General features: G+C 48.4%; 1 protein-coding gene across 1 annotated transcript; it reads right to left on the bottom strand.

Moving 5' to 3' along the window:
- Positions 1-1,007: 1,007 nt before the first annotated feature.
- Rorc (RAR related orphan receptor C) lies at positions 1,008-15,057 on the bottom strand. The gene is made up of 10 exons (XM_035451303.1): positions 14,975-15,057; positions 11,711-11,837; positions 11,364-11,505; positions 9,723-10,244; positions 9,409-9,530; positions 7,875-8,007; positions 7,582-7,689; positions 7,323-7,433; positions 6,097-6,206; positions 1,008-1,502 (listed from the first exon to the last, which is right to left on the bottom strand). Exons 1-10 carry the CDS (start codon positions 15,055-15,057, stop codon positions 1,341-1,343), a joined length of 1,620 nt encoding a protein of 539 aa, XP_035307194.1. The 3' UTR covers positions 1,008-1,340.
- Positions 15,058-16,690: the final 1,633 nt, after the last annotated feature.

Raw genomic sequence — 16,690 nt, 5'->3', positions numbered from 1 at the left:
ACACACACACACACACACACACACACACACACACTTGCAGCCTTTAAAATCATTTTATAAAGAATGCACAAGTAAGGGTTTATGTTTACGTAGGTAAACCCTTTCCCTGAGAGGAAAAAAAAAAAAAAAAAGCTGAGAGAAGTCCTGAGCAAGATTATGGAGGAGAAACAGGTCCCTGCCCTGTTCCTAGTCACTCTCTCATGCTGGAGTCAGTGGCACACAGGCACAGATCGGGGGTAGGGTGGGGTGGTATTGCCCTCCTTCCTCATAAAGAGAGTAGTAGGGTAGCGACACCTTCCCTGGTGCTGGTCCTTGGATTTCTGGCTGATCAGCATCGAGTCCTCTGTTTCTCTTAGGGGTAGTTCTCAGTATAGAAAACAGCTGGAGCTGGGATGGTATGTTCTGGCACCCTGCATGTATTGGAACTCTTTGCTAAGACCCTAAGGTTTCTCTGAGCTGTGACTTCAAGGAAGAGATGGTGTCACTGGGGAAGTGTCTACAGAAGTGTGTCACTGCAGGCAGAGTTGCTCTGTGCTCCATCTCTGTTCGTGGATGTGTGTCTCTGATTAGACTGTGCTAACAAAGTCGGCTTTTAAAGTGCACACAAGAGGTTCACATTCTAATTCTTCCAGTGATGTTCTCAGCTCCCACCATTCCCTTTCTCCACACCCAAACCCTATCAAACCATTATCCTGGCTCTCATTTCCTTCCCATCCTTATTCAATACATATCCAGGTATTTTAGGTCCCAGAGAAAGGGCAGGGTGGCCAACAACTTCTTTACTGAGCTAAGAAGGAGGAAGGCAGAAAATCTCAAGGTTCTGGATTCTTGCTATATACAGGTCCTTCTGGCTGCTTGCTACCACCAGTCTCTGAGCTAGATCCATCTCCCCCAGCCGGAGCCCATGGGGGAAATACAATGAGGTATTCAAAGAACTGTTGTTAGCTTTTGAGCCTAGAATTGAGTTCTCTTCATCCCCGTACCTGGATTTCTCCCCCTGTTGGTTTGTTTTGTTTAGTTTGACTTTATCCCCCTGTTGTTTTGTTTGTTTTTAGTTTGACTTGGTCGCCTACAGTCCTTTATATCCCATCTACCCCACACCTTCCAGAAGCCAGGGTGGAATTTATGGGAAATCAAACATAACAAGCCTTTTCTTCATCGCCTGATACTGTTGTTCTGCCAGGCAAGCCTTGGGGCAGAAAAACCAGTCTTAGCATTTGCTTACTCCTAGGGAGACCACCCTCCATAGAGCACAGGAAAGGGAAGGCTGAGGGAATGGAGTCCAGGGAGACAGCTGGCAATCAGGCTGAAGGAACTAGAAAGTTGTCTTTTCCTCTAGGTCACTTGGTTAGCCCCTCAGGGGACTCGGCGTCAGTGCTGAACAGTTCCTTATATAGTGGAGGGAAGGCAGCTTGAACCACGATGGGATGGAGGTGCTGGAAGATCTGCAGCTTTTCCACATGTTGGCTGCACAGGCTCCGGAGTTTACCTTTGGGTGGCAGCTGGGGATGGTTAGGAGGGAATGAGGGTCAGTATTTCAGTGCTTACCAGAGCAAAACTGTCTTCCTGCTGTTGTTGAGCTAGGGTAACCCTCCTTGCTGCCTTCCCCCATTCCAGCCTCCCCACCCCTCCAGCAGTCAGTCCCATTGGTAAGACGTATGTGTGTCTGCAGACCTAAGGGTAAGTGAGGGCGGCTGTGAGACAGGTGAACCTTTTCTGGGTTCAGTTTTGAAAGTCACTTCCGTACCCTCAGCACTGTGACTGGCTTAGCGAGGGCATGCTTGGATGACAGCATACATGGCTCTGCCTACCCCTGAACTGACTTTACTGCCTTGGTTCATATTGTTTCCTCATCTGGAGTACTTTTCTAATTATCTTTTTTGTTTGTTTGTTTTTGTTTTTCGAGACAGGGTTTCTCTGTGGCTTTGGAGGCTGTCCTGGAACTAGCTCTTGTAGACCAGGCTGGTCTCGAACTCACAGAGATCTGCCTGCCTCTGCCTCTCCAGTGCTGGGATTAAAGACATGCGCCACCAACGCCCCACTTTTCTAACTGTCTTTTGCTTTGCCAGTCCTTACCTTCAGGTGTTATCTCTTCTGAGGACACTCTCCCCGCCATCCCTTACTGGGTTAAAGCCCTTCCTACAGGCTTCCTTCTATATAGTAGTACTTGCCACACTGTAGAAAAAGGATCCAGTCTGCCCTCCTGCCCCGCATTCACTTAGATAAGGTCCATCTGTCTTTTTCTCACTAGGTATCTTCTGTGTTCCTATTATAATGGTGACATATAAGCTCAAGAACTGCTTGTTTGAACTAAACAGAGTTTCTAAGCTGGTACCCAACACAGCAAATATAAATCAGTCTAGAGTCAGCCTTCAGCCAAAGGGAGGTACAGAAGCCCATGGGACAGAGGCAGGGAGAAAGATTCAGACACCATCATTCCTGTGCAATTTCCAGCACAACCAAGTGAGACTTAAAAACACCTCTTTCTTGCCATCTTCCCTTCTTATCTTAACTCCTTTGAAAAGTACCAGTCAGAGAAAAGCAGACAAGATATGGGGTGACTCCCCCATATCTCTTGAAATTATTATCTTTTTTGTGTTTTAGTACTTTGGGTTTGCCTGGGTTACTACAATAATTTCTTTTATTCATTTAAAAGACATCTGTTGAGAAACTCAATAAATCTAGATGAGGCACTGTCATGAGCTCTGATTTAACATCAGTGAATTAAAAACTGTACTTTTATTAAATGTACACAGTAGCCTGGGAGTCCTAAGTACAGCTATATGCTGCCTAAAAACTTTTTGGGAAATTATGAACCTCTAACTACAGTGGTTCTAAACTACAGTGTTTGTTTGTGAGTATATCTCGTGGTACCCCACGAGGTAAAGCTGTCTGTGTTCTTAGCACATACACCTGTTAGTACGCAGCGTACAGTTCTACGCAGTACTAAATCAGGGTGAAGGACGGAGTCCTTCTGTTGGGTAATTGTTTAGGGAAAACCTCTCCTGAATGAAGGCATGAAGAAAAACATTTAGAAACCGGGGGGGGGGGGGAGGGGCGAGGTGAGGGAATCCTATAGGAGACAACAGCAGGGACAAAGGCTCTGAGAGAGTTGGGACCAGACATGGCTTGTTGAAGGACTAGCAAAGAAACAGTGTGGTTAGAGTATGGAGCCAAAAGAGTGGTGCAAAGTCAGGTAGGAAGAAGGCAGGGTGACCATACACAGAACCAGAGTTGAATCCTTGGCAACTACAGGAGGGTGGGGAACAAAAGAAACAGGTAACGGTCTTGACTCCTTAAAGGGGCTAGCGTGGATACTGAGTGGCTCTGGTCTGGCAGACAAAGACGGAGTGGGAAGTTGAGTTAGGAGTTTAATAGTCTAGTGTCGCCAGTAGCTGGGGGTTTATCATGGAAGGTGTGATGTATTTTCAAAGTGGATCCTTCTGGGCATGGTGGTACATGCCTGAGATCTTAGCACTTGGGAGCTGGATGCAGGAGGATCATGAGTTCAAGGCCAGCCTTGGCTACATGAGACCAAGTCTCAAAAAAATAATATAAAACACACCAAAGTGGATCCAACCACATTTGCATTCCAGTTGCTTCCCCAGGCCCAGTCTCTCCCTCTTTAAACCTGTTTTGTTGTAGATTGAAGCTTACATTCTGTAGGGAGACACTGTTTGAGGTAACTTCTGTATCTCAGTACCAGCACGATGATTGTGTGTCACAAGAGCCCTAAGAGGATGACTACAAAGGTGGGCCCTTTAGGAAGTAAATTCTCTAATGACAGCTCTGAATTCGGCATTGCTCTAGTCTTTGGGGGCTCCCCATTGCCTAGAAGCAAAGCCTTCACACTTCCTATGGCACAGAAAGTCTTCGCTGCTTTGGTTCCTCTAACAGTTTTCACGCCCACCTTCTGTTAATCTCCTGCTTCACCAGGCTACCCAGCTTCTGGCCTCACATTTAGCAGAAAGCGCCATGAGGGTTGGGGACACAGCTCAGTCAATGAAGTGCAGGCCTTCAAGCATGAGGACTTGAATTCAGTTTCCAGAACCCATATGAAGGAAACCAGGCAAAGGCTGGGTGTGGTGGTGCACTTTCTTAATCCCAGCACTGGGGAGGCAGAGACTGGCTGATCTCTGAGTTTGAGGTCTACAAAGCAAGTTCCAGGGCATCCATGGCTACACAGAGAAACCTTGACTTGAGACAAAAACAAAAAACAAACAAAAAGAAAAGAAAAAGAAAGAAGAAGAAAAAAAGAAAGCTGGGCAAGGTAGCAGATGCAAATAATCTCAACATTTGAGAGGTAGAGACAGGCACACTTCTGGGGCCATCGGCAGTCCTCGGTCAGTCACTGACCAGGCCAGTGAGATACCCTGCCTCAAAATGAATAGATAAATAAGTGAATGAATGAATGAAAAGTATAAAAAGGTGGCACCACCAAGGAATGATACCCTAGGTTGCCTGGTCTCTAAAGGCATACACACACATCCTCTTCTGCATGTGCACCGGGTGCACACAATCACATAGACACACATGCACATATATAGGAATATGTGACATGTGCCATGAACTACCCTCCCTCTACACTATTTGGCCTCCTCAGAGTTCCATTCATCTCCTTCCCTAAGCCTGGATCACCTCTCTGCCCTCATGAATGTTTGTTGAAACCAGGCATCTTTCATGGCCTCATCCATCCTCTTGCTTTTTTCGGAAACATTTATGATGGGGCATGTCCTTCTGTATGCTGTGAATATGTTTCTCTTATTGGTTGATGAATAAATGTTGATTGGCCATTAGCCAGGCAGGAAGTATAGGCAAGGCTAGCAGACCGGAAGTCTGGGAAGAGGAATGCAGAGAGTGAGTGACCAGAGAGATGCCATGTAGCTGCTGAGAAAGGAAGAGGTCCAGGCATTACCAAGTAAGCCCAAAAGCATGTGGAAATACACAGATTAATAGACATGGGTTAATAATTAAGAGAAAGATAGCCAATAAAAACCTAAGCCATCAGCCCAACAGTGTATAATTAATATAAGCCTCTGTGTGTTTATTTGGGTCTAAATGGCTGTGGGACCAGGTGGGACAGAAATCCCCCTCCTCACATTTATGTTCTACTCTCTTTACCTTCAAATTGTGGAGAATTTTTACATTTTGTGTGTGTGTGTGTGTGTGTGTGTGTGTGTGTGTGTGTGTGTGTGTGTAAGTCACAGGTCAACTTGCAGGAGTTAAGAGTTTTGCTTTCATTATGTGGGTTCTTGGGATCAAACTCTGGCCATGGTGCTAGGTTTTGTGGCAAATGTCTTTACTCACAGAGCCATCTCACTAGTCCCTTAAATTATTTTGAATCCCTGTCCACATCATCATAATTTTTCCAAAAGTGCCCCCCATTTCTAGAGGGGGGTCTCATGTAGCCCAGGCTGGCCTCAAACTCATTATGGAGCTGAGATGACCTTGAATTCCTGTTTCTCTTGGTTCCTTTTTCCCCCTGAGTGCTGGTATCACAGGCACGTACCACCAATGCTGTGATTTTAAGAGCTTTTATAATATTAAACTAGGGGTCTCAAGGATATTGTTGAAAGAGCACTGTGATTAAGATTCATGTTATCAGTTAATACATGTCATGGAAGTCACTTTATTGTTACAGGAAGATTTTAACACCTGTCCGATCATAACTGGATTGCCTTAAGGATAAGGGACATATCATCAAAAGCATTTTGTTAATCTCACTATTAAAATATCACACATCCTACTCCATATTAGAGCTATATTAGAAGGCATGCAAGTCTCTTTGTACCAGTATCTTAGTGGGGACAAGAACTGCATCTCTGTATCTTTCCACAGTGCTTTGCATAAGCAGGTGCTGGGTAAGTGCTGGCTAAATTAAACTGAATTGTTCCCTGGAGGTCTCTTACAACTCCAGGCTAACTTTCCATCTCTTGGTACATGGAAAGAGTTGTTCCTGCCTCCCTACTGCTGTTGCAAACACTCTGACATAACACAGCACTTCAGCATTCCCTCCTTGGCTCCTGAAGACCCCAGCCCTGATGGCACAGAACTGGCAGTAGGTCTGGTCTCTTCTGTCTTATGGACTGCTCCTACCTTGGCTAGGAGGCCTTGGCGATGAGTCTTGCAGAGATGATGATGGAAGGCCAGCTCCAAATTGTATTGCAGATGCTCCACTCTCCTTTTCTCTTGGAGCCCAGGCCTGTCTGAAGGAAGGGATGGGACCAGAGTGAAATAGAAACAACACAGATAGTCTTGCCCAGCAAAATGGTGTCATGTATCTTCTTGAAGAGGCCCTATCAGCTGTGTGTGTGTGTGTGTGTGTGTGTGTGTGTGTGTGTGTGTGTGTGTGTGTGTTGGTTTGATAGCAGCAGAGATGTCTAGCTAACTACTAGGGAAACTGTAGTGATGAAAGGGTGGGGACTGTTAGCCTTCCAACTCCAAACTACCTCAGCCCAGGTAACCTGGTCTCTCATGTAGCTCATTCAATGTCAGGCAGTAGATTTCTGACATGGAGGTAAAATGTTGGAAAAGAGTTTTCCCGCTCCTACAAGAGTGACTCATGTGAGCTCCTGAAGCCATCCAGGTGGGCATCAAAGCCTCTAAAGTAGGACTCTGTGGCTCTGTCAACTCCTAAGCTATCTCTGGCTTTGCTTCTCTCAAATACCAAGAAGTCATCTATAAAGTCAGCTTGCTTCCAGCTTGAGGCCATGCTAGTAGAGTTGGAAGACTTGTGCTGCTAATTAACAAACCCTGAGCAGCAGGCTCACTGCCCTAGGTTCTCTGGATAGTGTTCAGCTGACTTGACTCTAGTCCAGTGGAGTGCATACCTAGAGCCCTACTGCCACTGCAGGCATTCTGTCTCAAAATGAGCCCACACCAAGCAGTCATTCTCAATCTTAGTGGCTCAATCTGAAGGTGGCCATTAAAATTTTGGGGGCAGCTCAGATGAGTTACATCAGAATCTGGAAGTGGGAACCAGGCACACAATCAGTTCTTAAAACTCCCCAGGTGACTGCCAGGCTACAAAGGTGTCACTGCCACACACTGACCAACAGGTGGATGTCTACTGGGGAAGTGGCTCATTTTCCTCCCAACCTCCCTTCTCCGTGCTCCTCCTGCCCATTATATGCTGCTCTTGTTCTGTCTAAAGGTTCCTCTGGATGCTTTAATCTATTTTATTTTCCAGAAGCATTGGGCAGAACTCATTTTGCTGTTTCAAGCAATCTCCCAGATTTAGCTACATCCGAAGACCTAGGTTCTCCATTAGCTGCTTTGCCCTAGTCACCAGAGTGCCCTTTCCCAGGCCCAGCCACACTCACTGGCATTGATGAGAACCAGGGCCGTGTAGAGGGCAATCTCATCCTCAGAAAAACGCAAGGCACTGAGAAAGTGGGAAAAGTCGAATATGGAGCTGATGAGCTCGCTGCAGCCTGCCAGAGTGGAGATGAAGACAGTAAGCATGGTAGCTGGTTCCCAAGGGCACTACCCTTTGGGTGTTTAGAGTAGGGGGACCATTAGCCTTGTAGAGGCTTTCGAGAGATTGGCGTCGGGAATTTTTCATTTTCCCCTGCCCCTCACCCAAGGCTCGGAACAGCTCCACGCCACCATATTTGCCTTCAAAAAAGACTGTATGGTTGTCAGGGTTGTAGGCTCGGCACATCCTGACAAGCACAACTTCCATTGCTCCTGGATAAGGGGGAGAAAGATAGGTGGGCAGTGTCAAGCAAAGCCAGGCAACGACTCTCCCAGTATCCTGGCTTCTTTAGGCTACCTCCCTCCACTTGGCCCTGGCTCCGCCTCCCAGACTTGATCTGCTTTCATCCCTAGCCCAGGCTCTCCTCCCATCCCCCAGCCAGCCCATCCCGGGGCACCTGCTTTCAGGAGTATGATCTGGTCATTCTGGCAGAGCTCCATGAAGCCCGAGAGCCGCTTGGCAAACTCCACCACATACTGAATGGCCTCAGTGAGGTGGTGGGCACAGCGTTCCCACATTTCCCACATCGACTGCAGGGACAGAGGAGGAAACCCGTGATCCTCCCAGGTCCCTGCATCCCCGTAAGCTGCGGGGAGTTGGTTCTCCATTTCCATGTTTCAACACTCAAGCCTATTAGCACAAAGGTACCCAGGGCCAATTCCTGTCAGTGGGTTCCAATTACTGATATCCCCCCTCCCTCAGCCCGGTACAAGGAAACATGAAGAGGTATATAAGGGATGAGAGCTTCTAATATCCAAGCTACCTTCTTCCTGATAACCTGTTCTTTCATGATGCCTTTTCAATACTAGGTATGAGGATTCTGCTATGGGCAAGGAAAGGTTTCCAGAGAACCCCCCAGACTCCTAGAGGGTGACTCCAGATAGGGGGTGATGGCTTTCCTGAAACATGGTGTAGAAAGCAAAACTTCCTGCTGCAGTGGAGAAAGGGAAACCAGGCAAGATAGTTTCACTTGCAAACAAGGTACACATTGTTAAGTAAGGTACCCCCTAAAGAAGGTCTCAGCAGCTGAGAGATGCAGATGGGAAGTGCCAGCTGATTTCAAAGCAGCTGGTATAGTCCTGGAGTGACTGAAGGAACAGCAGATACTGTAGAGACCTCAGATTTGAACTGGACTGGTTCGATCACCTTGTGATTCTTAGCACCTGACCTTAGTGGAATGCTATTCTCAGAGGCCAGTTGTTGGAGGGGCTGAGGATGATCTCACAGGTATGTCTAACCTTTGACATGGTGATATGACATGGTTATCTACAAAATTCACACCTGGGAATCAAGTTTTTAAAATCTCATGTTTTTTTTTTTTTTTTTTTTTTTTTTTTTTTTTGCCAAGTGTGGTGTACACCGTTAGTCCAAACACTCATGAGAAGCAGACTGGAGTTCAAGACCAGCCTGGTCTACAAAGTGAGTTCCAGGACATCCAGGGATACTCAGAAAAACCATGACTCGGAAAAAAACAAAAAACAAAAACAAAAAAACAAAACCGAAAGCCAACCAACTAAACAAAATAACCTCATGATTGTGCATTGGGCCACACTTATCACTATCTCTAGACACATGTAGCACACAGGCTGCATGTTGGGCATACTCCATCAAAGCTTCTATTACAATGACTGATAAGAAAGAGTATTCAATAAATGGCCCTCAGATATCCGTTAGTGTCAGGTACTGATGGAGCATGAAGGCAGCTGTGGTAAGGTCCAGATGGAAGAGGAGGCAGGTTGCTAGCTGGGTACATTTTCAGTAAGCAGGAGCTAGGGAAACACTCTCATCTAGCTGCTAGGGAATAGACAGACACACTTGGCCAGCCTGTCTGTGATACTCTTCGGCCCCCATACCGGTGCGAGTAGCCATCTCTGGGCTCTTCTGATGGTGGGGGGTGATGCCCTTCCTTCCCTCATGTCTCCTGCCCTCACCTTCCTCTGGTAGCTGGTCACCTCCTCCCTGGAGAAGAGGTTGGTGCGCTGCCGTAGCAGGTCCTCCACTTGCAGCTGGCATGTCTCTCGGTAGGACTTGCAGACATTCTGTACCAGGTACTCTGGGGCCAGAAGAGGAAGGCATGGCTAGATGTCACCCTGACTCTCATAAAGAGGCTCTCCCGGGTCTACCTTGCTCTGCTTCCTCCCTTGACTCTTTGTCCCTAATCCCTTAGGACTAACATTTAGTTACAAGGGGCACTGGGGGACGTTCTTCGCATTTTCACCACCCATCCCCCTTCCCAGATGCTCACCTATGTCTGTCAGAGAGGCATACGGTGCTTCTGGGGCACTGCAGAAACTGGGACTGCAGTGGCTGTCTGGACACTGCTCTGGTTCCTCAAGCTCAGGATGCCTGGATCCTTCAAAATGAAGTTCACGTCTTCCAGAAGAAAGCTGTCTGCCTGGGCTATAGATGCTGTCTCTGCCTTCAGCTTTGCCTCGATCTGGGCTATATTCAAGATGGCAGGAGGCTCCTTGGACCTCTGCTTTGGTCAAGTTGTTGGAATATGGTGGCCCAGAGCCTGAAGCTCTCAGGAGGCCAGGGGGACAAGCAGAGGCCTCAGGAAGGTCAGGGGAGGCACCCAGAGGTAGCTGCCCATCTGGGAGCCCCAAAGTATATGTAAGGGTATCTGCTCCATGGTTTCCTGCTGGAGGAGACTTGGCCACTTGTTCCTGTTGCTGCTGCTGCTGCTGCTGCTGCTGCTGCAATTGTTTCTGCACTTCTGCATGCAGACTGTCCCTCTGCTTCTTGGACATTCGGCCAAACTTAACAGCTGAAGAAGGGTCAGGAATCAGTACGGGTGGCAGGAGAACATAGCACAGGGCAGGGTCAACAGGCACACAAATCTGATCCGCAGTCGGATTTCTCCAGCTCTGTCTGTCAACTTTCTTTGCAGGAGTTTAGGCTCCTCCCGCTCCTGGTTCTGTCCCACCAGCACTTCCATCTCCCTAGCAAAATCTTTTTAATTCTAAACTAGATGCCAATAGTGACAGAAACCAAGCAAGGAGCTTGGGCTGGAGATTCTGGTCTCAGACTGGGGGTGGTCGAATAGGGGGCTTCAGGCTGTATTGGGGTCAGCGTGCCTGTCTGGGAGGGCTGGAGGAAGAGAAGGGCTGCGAACATAGGTCTCCCTGTGGTCAGGCCTGTAGGCTCCCTGGTGACCTAGATACTCACCACAGCCCAACCCAGGCTCCGCGGCTTCTTCTGAACATCCTCTTCTGCTCTCTCTTTCCTGCCTTTTCTCTCCCCCAACCCCTCCCAGGTGTGGGGGTACAGCCCTTGGCCCCGCCTGCCCCTTTGCACCCCTGCATGTTTCCTTTCGCTTTGTTATTTTGAGCACTGAAAAGTGCTGACAGGTTCCTTCTGGCTCCTCCTCACCTTGCCCTCCCCCCCCCCCAGGGCTGCTCCTGTGGTGAGGATGGTGGGTGAGGAGGGTGGATAAGACCCTAGGAACACCACACTCCATCCCCCACCTTCTGGGTCATTCTCAGGCTAACTCTGATGGTGTTCCCAGCCACAATCCTGTGTCTGGGGATGGTCACACAGGGTTCGGGAGGGAGATGGAGCTAAACAGGGTAGGATAGGGCAGGAAACAACAATATGGAAACAGGATGGGAAGTAGGCCAGGAGAAGGCAGAGTGAAGAGAATTCATGAGAGGAAGAAGAGACAAGAGTAATAGGGAGCTGGCAAAGGTTTTCTGGAGCAGAGCCTGTCGTTGAGACTCTGAAGAGCCTTGAGGACCTCCAAAAAGATGGGACAAAGGGCTATATGGGTGGAAGAATGGCAAGAGGGTCCTGGCAGGGTGTTTTTTGCAGGCCAACTCTGTCTGGCAAGAGCCAGGATTCCTCTAGAGAGTGCAGGGACTCTTGGGGCCTGCCCCCACATCCTCACCATCTCGGGACATGCCCAGAGCCAGGCACTTCTGCAGGCGGCAATGCTGGCATCGGTTACGGCTGGTACGGTCGATGGGGCAGTTCTGCTGACGAGTGCAGGAGTAGGCCACATTACACTGCTGGCTGCGGCGGAAGAAGCCCTGGGGAACAGAGACTGCTTATTCCACCCAGGGCAAGCTCAAGGTGGTCCTGAGGACCTCTAACCCACATGCATTGCTCTCAGGACTGCCCACATCTGGAAACCCACCAAAGCCCCCCAACCCCACTGTATAATTGTGATTGACCCTGCGGTCACTTTCCCACACCAAGAGAAGGTTCTCTTCTTTATGTTCATGTGCAACTCACCTTGCACCCCTCACAGGTGATAACCCCGTAGTGGATCCCAGACGACTTATCCCCACAAATCTTGCAAGGGATTACTTCAATTTGTGCTGGAAGAGAGAGAGAAATTAGCCCAGGATGCTTCTCTGGACTTCACTACCATGAACCTGGGGTGCAGGTGCAGGTATCTGGTGCTTCCTCCATTTCTCCTGGGAGCTCCAGCATGCCCTCTTGTATTAGAGAAGGGGAAGTGAAGTGAGAAATGCTTCTCAGCAAAGGGTCTGAGGAGCCTGTGCCTTTGTTCACAAAGCAGCTGGGAGTTGCAGCAGCTTTAATGGAGGCAGAAAGCAGCTGCAAAGAGGCCACCTGCTTATCCTTCAAGTTGAACATCTCCAGTGTTCCCCGCCCCCATCCTGTAGAAAGAGTCAGAGGAGTCCTTACTGCTTCATAACACCTGCTTCCCGCCCAAGGGGCTTCCTTTGTGCCTCCTCCCCCTACTGAGGCTTGGCTCCTATGAACAGAGTTATGTGGCATGGCAGGAGCATGAGGTACACCAAGCCACTGGGCACCAGACAGAGCTGTCAGTCACTCTTGGAAGAAAAGGAAGGCCACATTGAGGGGGACCAAAACAGTGGGGTACAGAGAGACTAGGAAGAAAGAGGGATGGAGCCTGTCTGAGGAAGGGCTCAACCCTTTGCTGACTGCCCAAGAGTCCAAATAGGGTTTCCAGGCTGTTAGCCCCAGAACCAACACAAAGTAGTGTTCTGTGTATTAGCACGTTAGAGGATGTACAAAGGTGTCTGTGTCCATCCCTATGAGCACTGACTATAACTGCTAAAATTGGCTGAGATTAAAACCATCTCATCCACCTGTTCTCCTCACAGATGAAGAACTAGTTAGCTCAGGCTCACACAGCTAGTTTACTTGAGTGCCAGCTTTCCAATCCCACCCTCCTGAACTATTCATTTTGTATTATGTGCATGACTTCTTGACATGTTTGAAGACATACTTGTGTGTGCCTGTGTGAAAAGTATATGTGACTTGTTGGGCATGGTGGCACTCCCTTTGATCCCAGCACTAGGGAGGCAGAGACAGGTAGACCACTGTGAGTTCAAGGCCAGCCTGATCTACATATCAAGATCCAGGATATCCAGGGCTACATAGTGAGATTTTTTGTTTTGTTTTTGTTTTTCCAGACAGGGTTTCTCTGTATGGCTTTGGTGCCTGTCCTGGAACTTGCTCTGTAGATCAGGCTGGGTTTGAACTCACACACATCCACCTGCCTTTGCCTCCTGAGTGCTGGGATTAAAGGCGTGCACCACCAGCACCCTGCTAATAGTGAGATCTTGTCTTAAGAAAAAAAGAAAGAGAAAAAAGAAGGTATATGTGGCCTGTGGATCAATGATAATTTTTACCAGTGCACTTGTTTACATTTGTTAGGAAGATCTTGCCTACTGACCACTAAAACCCAAGTTTTTTTTTTTTTCCAGACGGTGTTGGCACACTACTTTAATCTTATCACTCAGGAGGCAGAGCAGGAGGATCTCTGAGTTCAAAGCCAGCTTGCTCTATAGAGCCAGTTCTAGGACAACCAGGGCTACAATAGAAACTGTCTTGAAAAGCCAAAAACAAACAACTGAAAACCAAAAACCAAACCAAAACAAAAAAACCAAGTTTTCACTCCCACTGAACTCTAAGTGCTGCCTGATCGCCCTCTGCGGTGGCTGCCGCTCTCAGGCTGGTTTCCTTTATTCTGTCTTATCGCTGTCAGTGCCTACAGCTTTTGCAGCATTTCAGGGGATATTAAGAGGCCTTGTTCCAGTCCTTCCTTGAGAGGGAGCTAGATGAGCTGGGTATGGTGACATGTACCTTTAATACCAGCCCTGGGCAGTCAGAGAAGGAGGATCTCTGAGTTTGAGACCAGTGTGGCCTACAGAGCCAGTTCCAGGGCAGCCAATGTTGTTACACAGAAAAAAAAAATGTATTTTGAAAAACCAAACCAAACCAAACGAAACAAAAACTAACAAACAAAAGGTCTAGAGTAAAGTTACCTCTCATCTGTGACATGTCTCCCACTGTAGGGACAGAGGAAGGGCCTCATGTAGAACAAGCTCACTTCCAGCCTGGGCCTGTTGCCTGGTCACACGTGAGCCTGCTAGTTGAGTGGGGCTGTACATCCCTGTAATTCCAGCATTTAAAAAGTGATTGCCTTGCTGTGCGGTGGTAGCGCACGCCTTTACTCTTTACTCCCAGCACTCAGGAGGCAGAGGCAGGCGGATCTCTGTGAGTTCGAGGCCAGCCTGGTCTCCAGAGCGAGTGCCAGGATAGGCTCCAAAGCTACACAGAGAAACCCTATCTCAAAAAAAAAAAAAAAAAAAAGAAAGAAAGAAACTAACAAACAAACAAACAAACAAACAAAAAGAAGTGGATGCCAGAAGATCAGGAGTTCTAGATTATTCTTGGCTACATAGTGACTTCTAGGCTAGCCTGAACTATGTAAGACATGTTTCAAAAACCAAAACCACACATGGGCCTGCTGTTTCGAGGGAGAGAGGTAGACTGTGATGTGCCCACCATTTCCCAAAATATTCCATCATCCTTAAACCACCATCTTCTCAAGCCAGCCTAGAGCTGAGTCAGATTAAGTAGCTGTCTCTTAAAGGGACCTGCCACATAAGTTTCTGAAATCCTTCCACTAAAACTCAGTTCCCTGACCCACCCCCAGATGTATGTGCCACCCGCCAACTGCACAGCAAGCTGCAGCCACCAAACTGCAAGTGCACTTTTCAGATTGTTTCCTGTAAGTTACAAGCTGATTTTAATGCTTGGGGGAAGAGCGAACAAGAGGGGACCTGGGTGTCTGGAAGAGGGGTGGAAAGTGTGGGGGCACGCACACTTCCAGTCACTTAACATTACTGTCAGCCTTAGTTCCTTTGGCAGCAAACGAGGGCGAAAGTAACATTGTCTGTTGGGTAGGTCATACTTTTGTGGGGGGGCTGTGCACTGTGGAGGAGCAGAACATTACAAGGGCTGGTTATTGTTGTCTGAGACAAAGCAAATTGATGGGCACGGCAGGCTGGCTAAAGCACTTTGGCCCACGGGCTTTGCTCCTACCCAATACCTTCTCATCTATGTACTGTGTGTGGTGTGTCTCTCTTTAGTGGCCCTAAGACCAGAGAGGGGGGAAACCAACATAGGTCACCCAGAAAAGCAAGTGGTAGGGAGATTAGGCCAAGCCACAGTGGGAACTCAGGCCCTGGCCCAGCAGGCAACCACAGGCCTTCCTACCTCTTCCCTTCTCCAAGAGCCACATCCGTGTGCGTGTGTACATTGACCGCATGGATGACCCCAGTCACACCGCCCTGTCCCATACCTGACCCACTGTTGGTCCTAGCCCAGCCTTAGTACAGTGTGACTAAGACCTTGCCTGTCTTAAGAGATTGGTCAGCCAAGAACTGGGAGATTTGGGGGCTGTGGGAGCCCTAGACGCCAGCTACTAGCCCAGTCCCTCCTCTGTCTTCCCTATCATCAGTCTGAGGCAGTGGTCCACAATGAGACCAGCACATAGAATCAGAGCTCTCTGTGTTAGACTCGCCAAATGAGCTAGAAAGACTAAGAGGTTGGGGACTGGGGGGTAAACAGTCAGTTACAGCAATGGAGAGACAACAGAAATAGAGGGAAACTCCTGCTGTGTCCTGGTCCTGTTCCCCACCCTCCACATGATCAGGCTTCTTGTCTTTCTCTAGTTCACTTTTCTCTCCTCCAGTCTTTTGAGTACCATCCACCCGAAACGCTTAAATATCAAAGAAAGCACCGTGTGTGTGTGTGTGTGTGTGTGTGTGTGTGTGTGTGTGTGTGTGTGTGTGTGTGGAGAGAGAGAGAGAGAGAGAGAGAGAGAGAGAGAAAACAGGGCCTTCCACAGCCAACCTTGAAGACTTACAGGGTGAGCCAGTACCTGAACAGCAGGCCATGGGAACCCAGTTTGGGGAGGGGGAGCTGAGTAATCACAGGATTACTCAAACTGTTGCCTGGGAGCCTAGTCTGCCAGGAACTTACCATCTCAGGGCCCAACGGTGCCAGGAACTGGAGCCAATCAAAGGTCAGGAGCCTCCAGGCCAGCTCCTGCCCTATGGCTCCTACAGCAGCCAAACACCGCTTATACAATTTCTTAGCATTTTTGTGTCTTAAGTGCTCTCTCATCGCACCTTCCTCCTGAAGGTTATCAAGAAAACCTTCAAGTTGGGACACCTCAGTTCTCAGAAAGCTGGGGCAGGCCAGTTGACATGAGTTTCAGGCCAGCCTGGGATATAGTTTGAGACTCTGTTTCAAAAATGACAGCAAAACGCTCTGATTTCCAGTCTCACAAAACCCGGAAATGTGGAAATGCCTGGTGCAGGCTATTGATGGTCAGGCAACCTGGAGGTCTTGTTGAAATATAGTACCAGGGGCTGTAGATGGAGCTCAGTAGTAGAGGGTTGGCCCAGTATTCACAATGTTACAATGTTCTGAGTGCTGTGGCCCAGCACCACAAAACAAAACAAAAGCAGGTCTGTGTTTAAGCAGCCAAGGCCGGGCTCAGGAGAGTCTGTACTTTAATGAGCTCCAGAATGGTGCCTCTTTGCCTTGAGACTACATTAGGAATAGCAATATTTTAGTCCATCTGGCTGCTCCTCCAAAGGCGTCAAGGTCGGTTTGAGATCTTCCCAAGCCCTTTCCTTACATAGGCCAGCTCACCGACTTTATCTCTGCATCTTCCCTACTAATGTAATGTGAAAACCATAATTACGATGCAGCCCTGGGGAGCAAAAGTGACTCTCCTTTGGATTGCTTCAGCCCTAGAAACTCCTAGGGAGCATTCCCCAGGGAGGACTCCCCAGGGAGTACCTTAGAACCTCCTACAAGGAGAAATAAGGCAGAGGCAAGTGCCTCTGCCTCTTACCTCTTCTAATCCCTCCTCTAATCGCACACTGCTCACAGCTGCAAGATTCATTGATAGTGCTTTTT

This window comes from Cricetulus griseus, assembly GCF_003668045.3.
Source record: "Cricetulus griseus strain 17A/GY chromosome 1 unlocalized genomic scaffold, alternate assembly CriGri-PICRH-1.0 chr1_0, whole genome shotgun sequence".
Classification (NCBI taxonomy): domain Eukaryota; kingdom Metazoa; phylum Chordata; class Mammalia; order Rodentia; family Cricetidae; genus Cricetulus; species Cricetulus griseus.
Note: the sequence above shows the minus strand (reverse complement) of the source record. Positions and strands in the feature narration are given on the sequence as shown.

Excerpts from the sequence above, each read along its gene's own strand:
- Rorc (XM_035451303.1), bottom strand. The coding sequence starts at position 15,057 with ATGGGACAGGGCGGTGTGACTGGGGTCATCCATGCGGTCAATGTACAC. Across the intron at positions 11,506-11,710 it reads TCACCTGTGAGGGGTGCAAG|GGCTTCTTCCGCCGCAGCCA; the intron begins GTGAGTTGCACA and ends TCTGTTCCCCAG. Across the intron at positions 9,531-9,722 it reads TGCCTCTCTGACAGACATAG|AGTACCTGGTACAGAATGTC; the intron begins GTGAGCATCTGG and ends TTCTGGCCCCAG.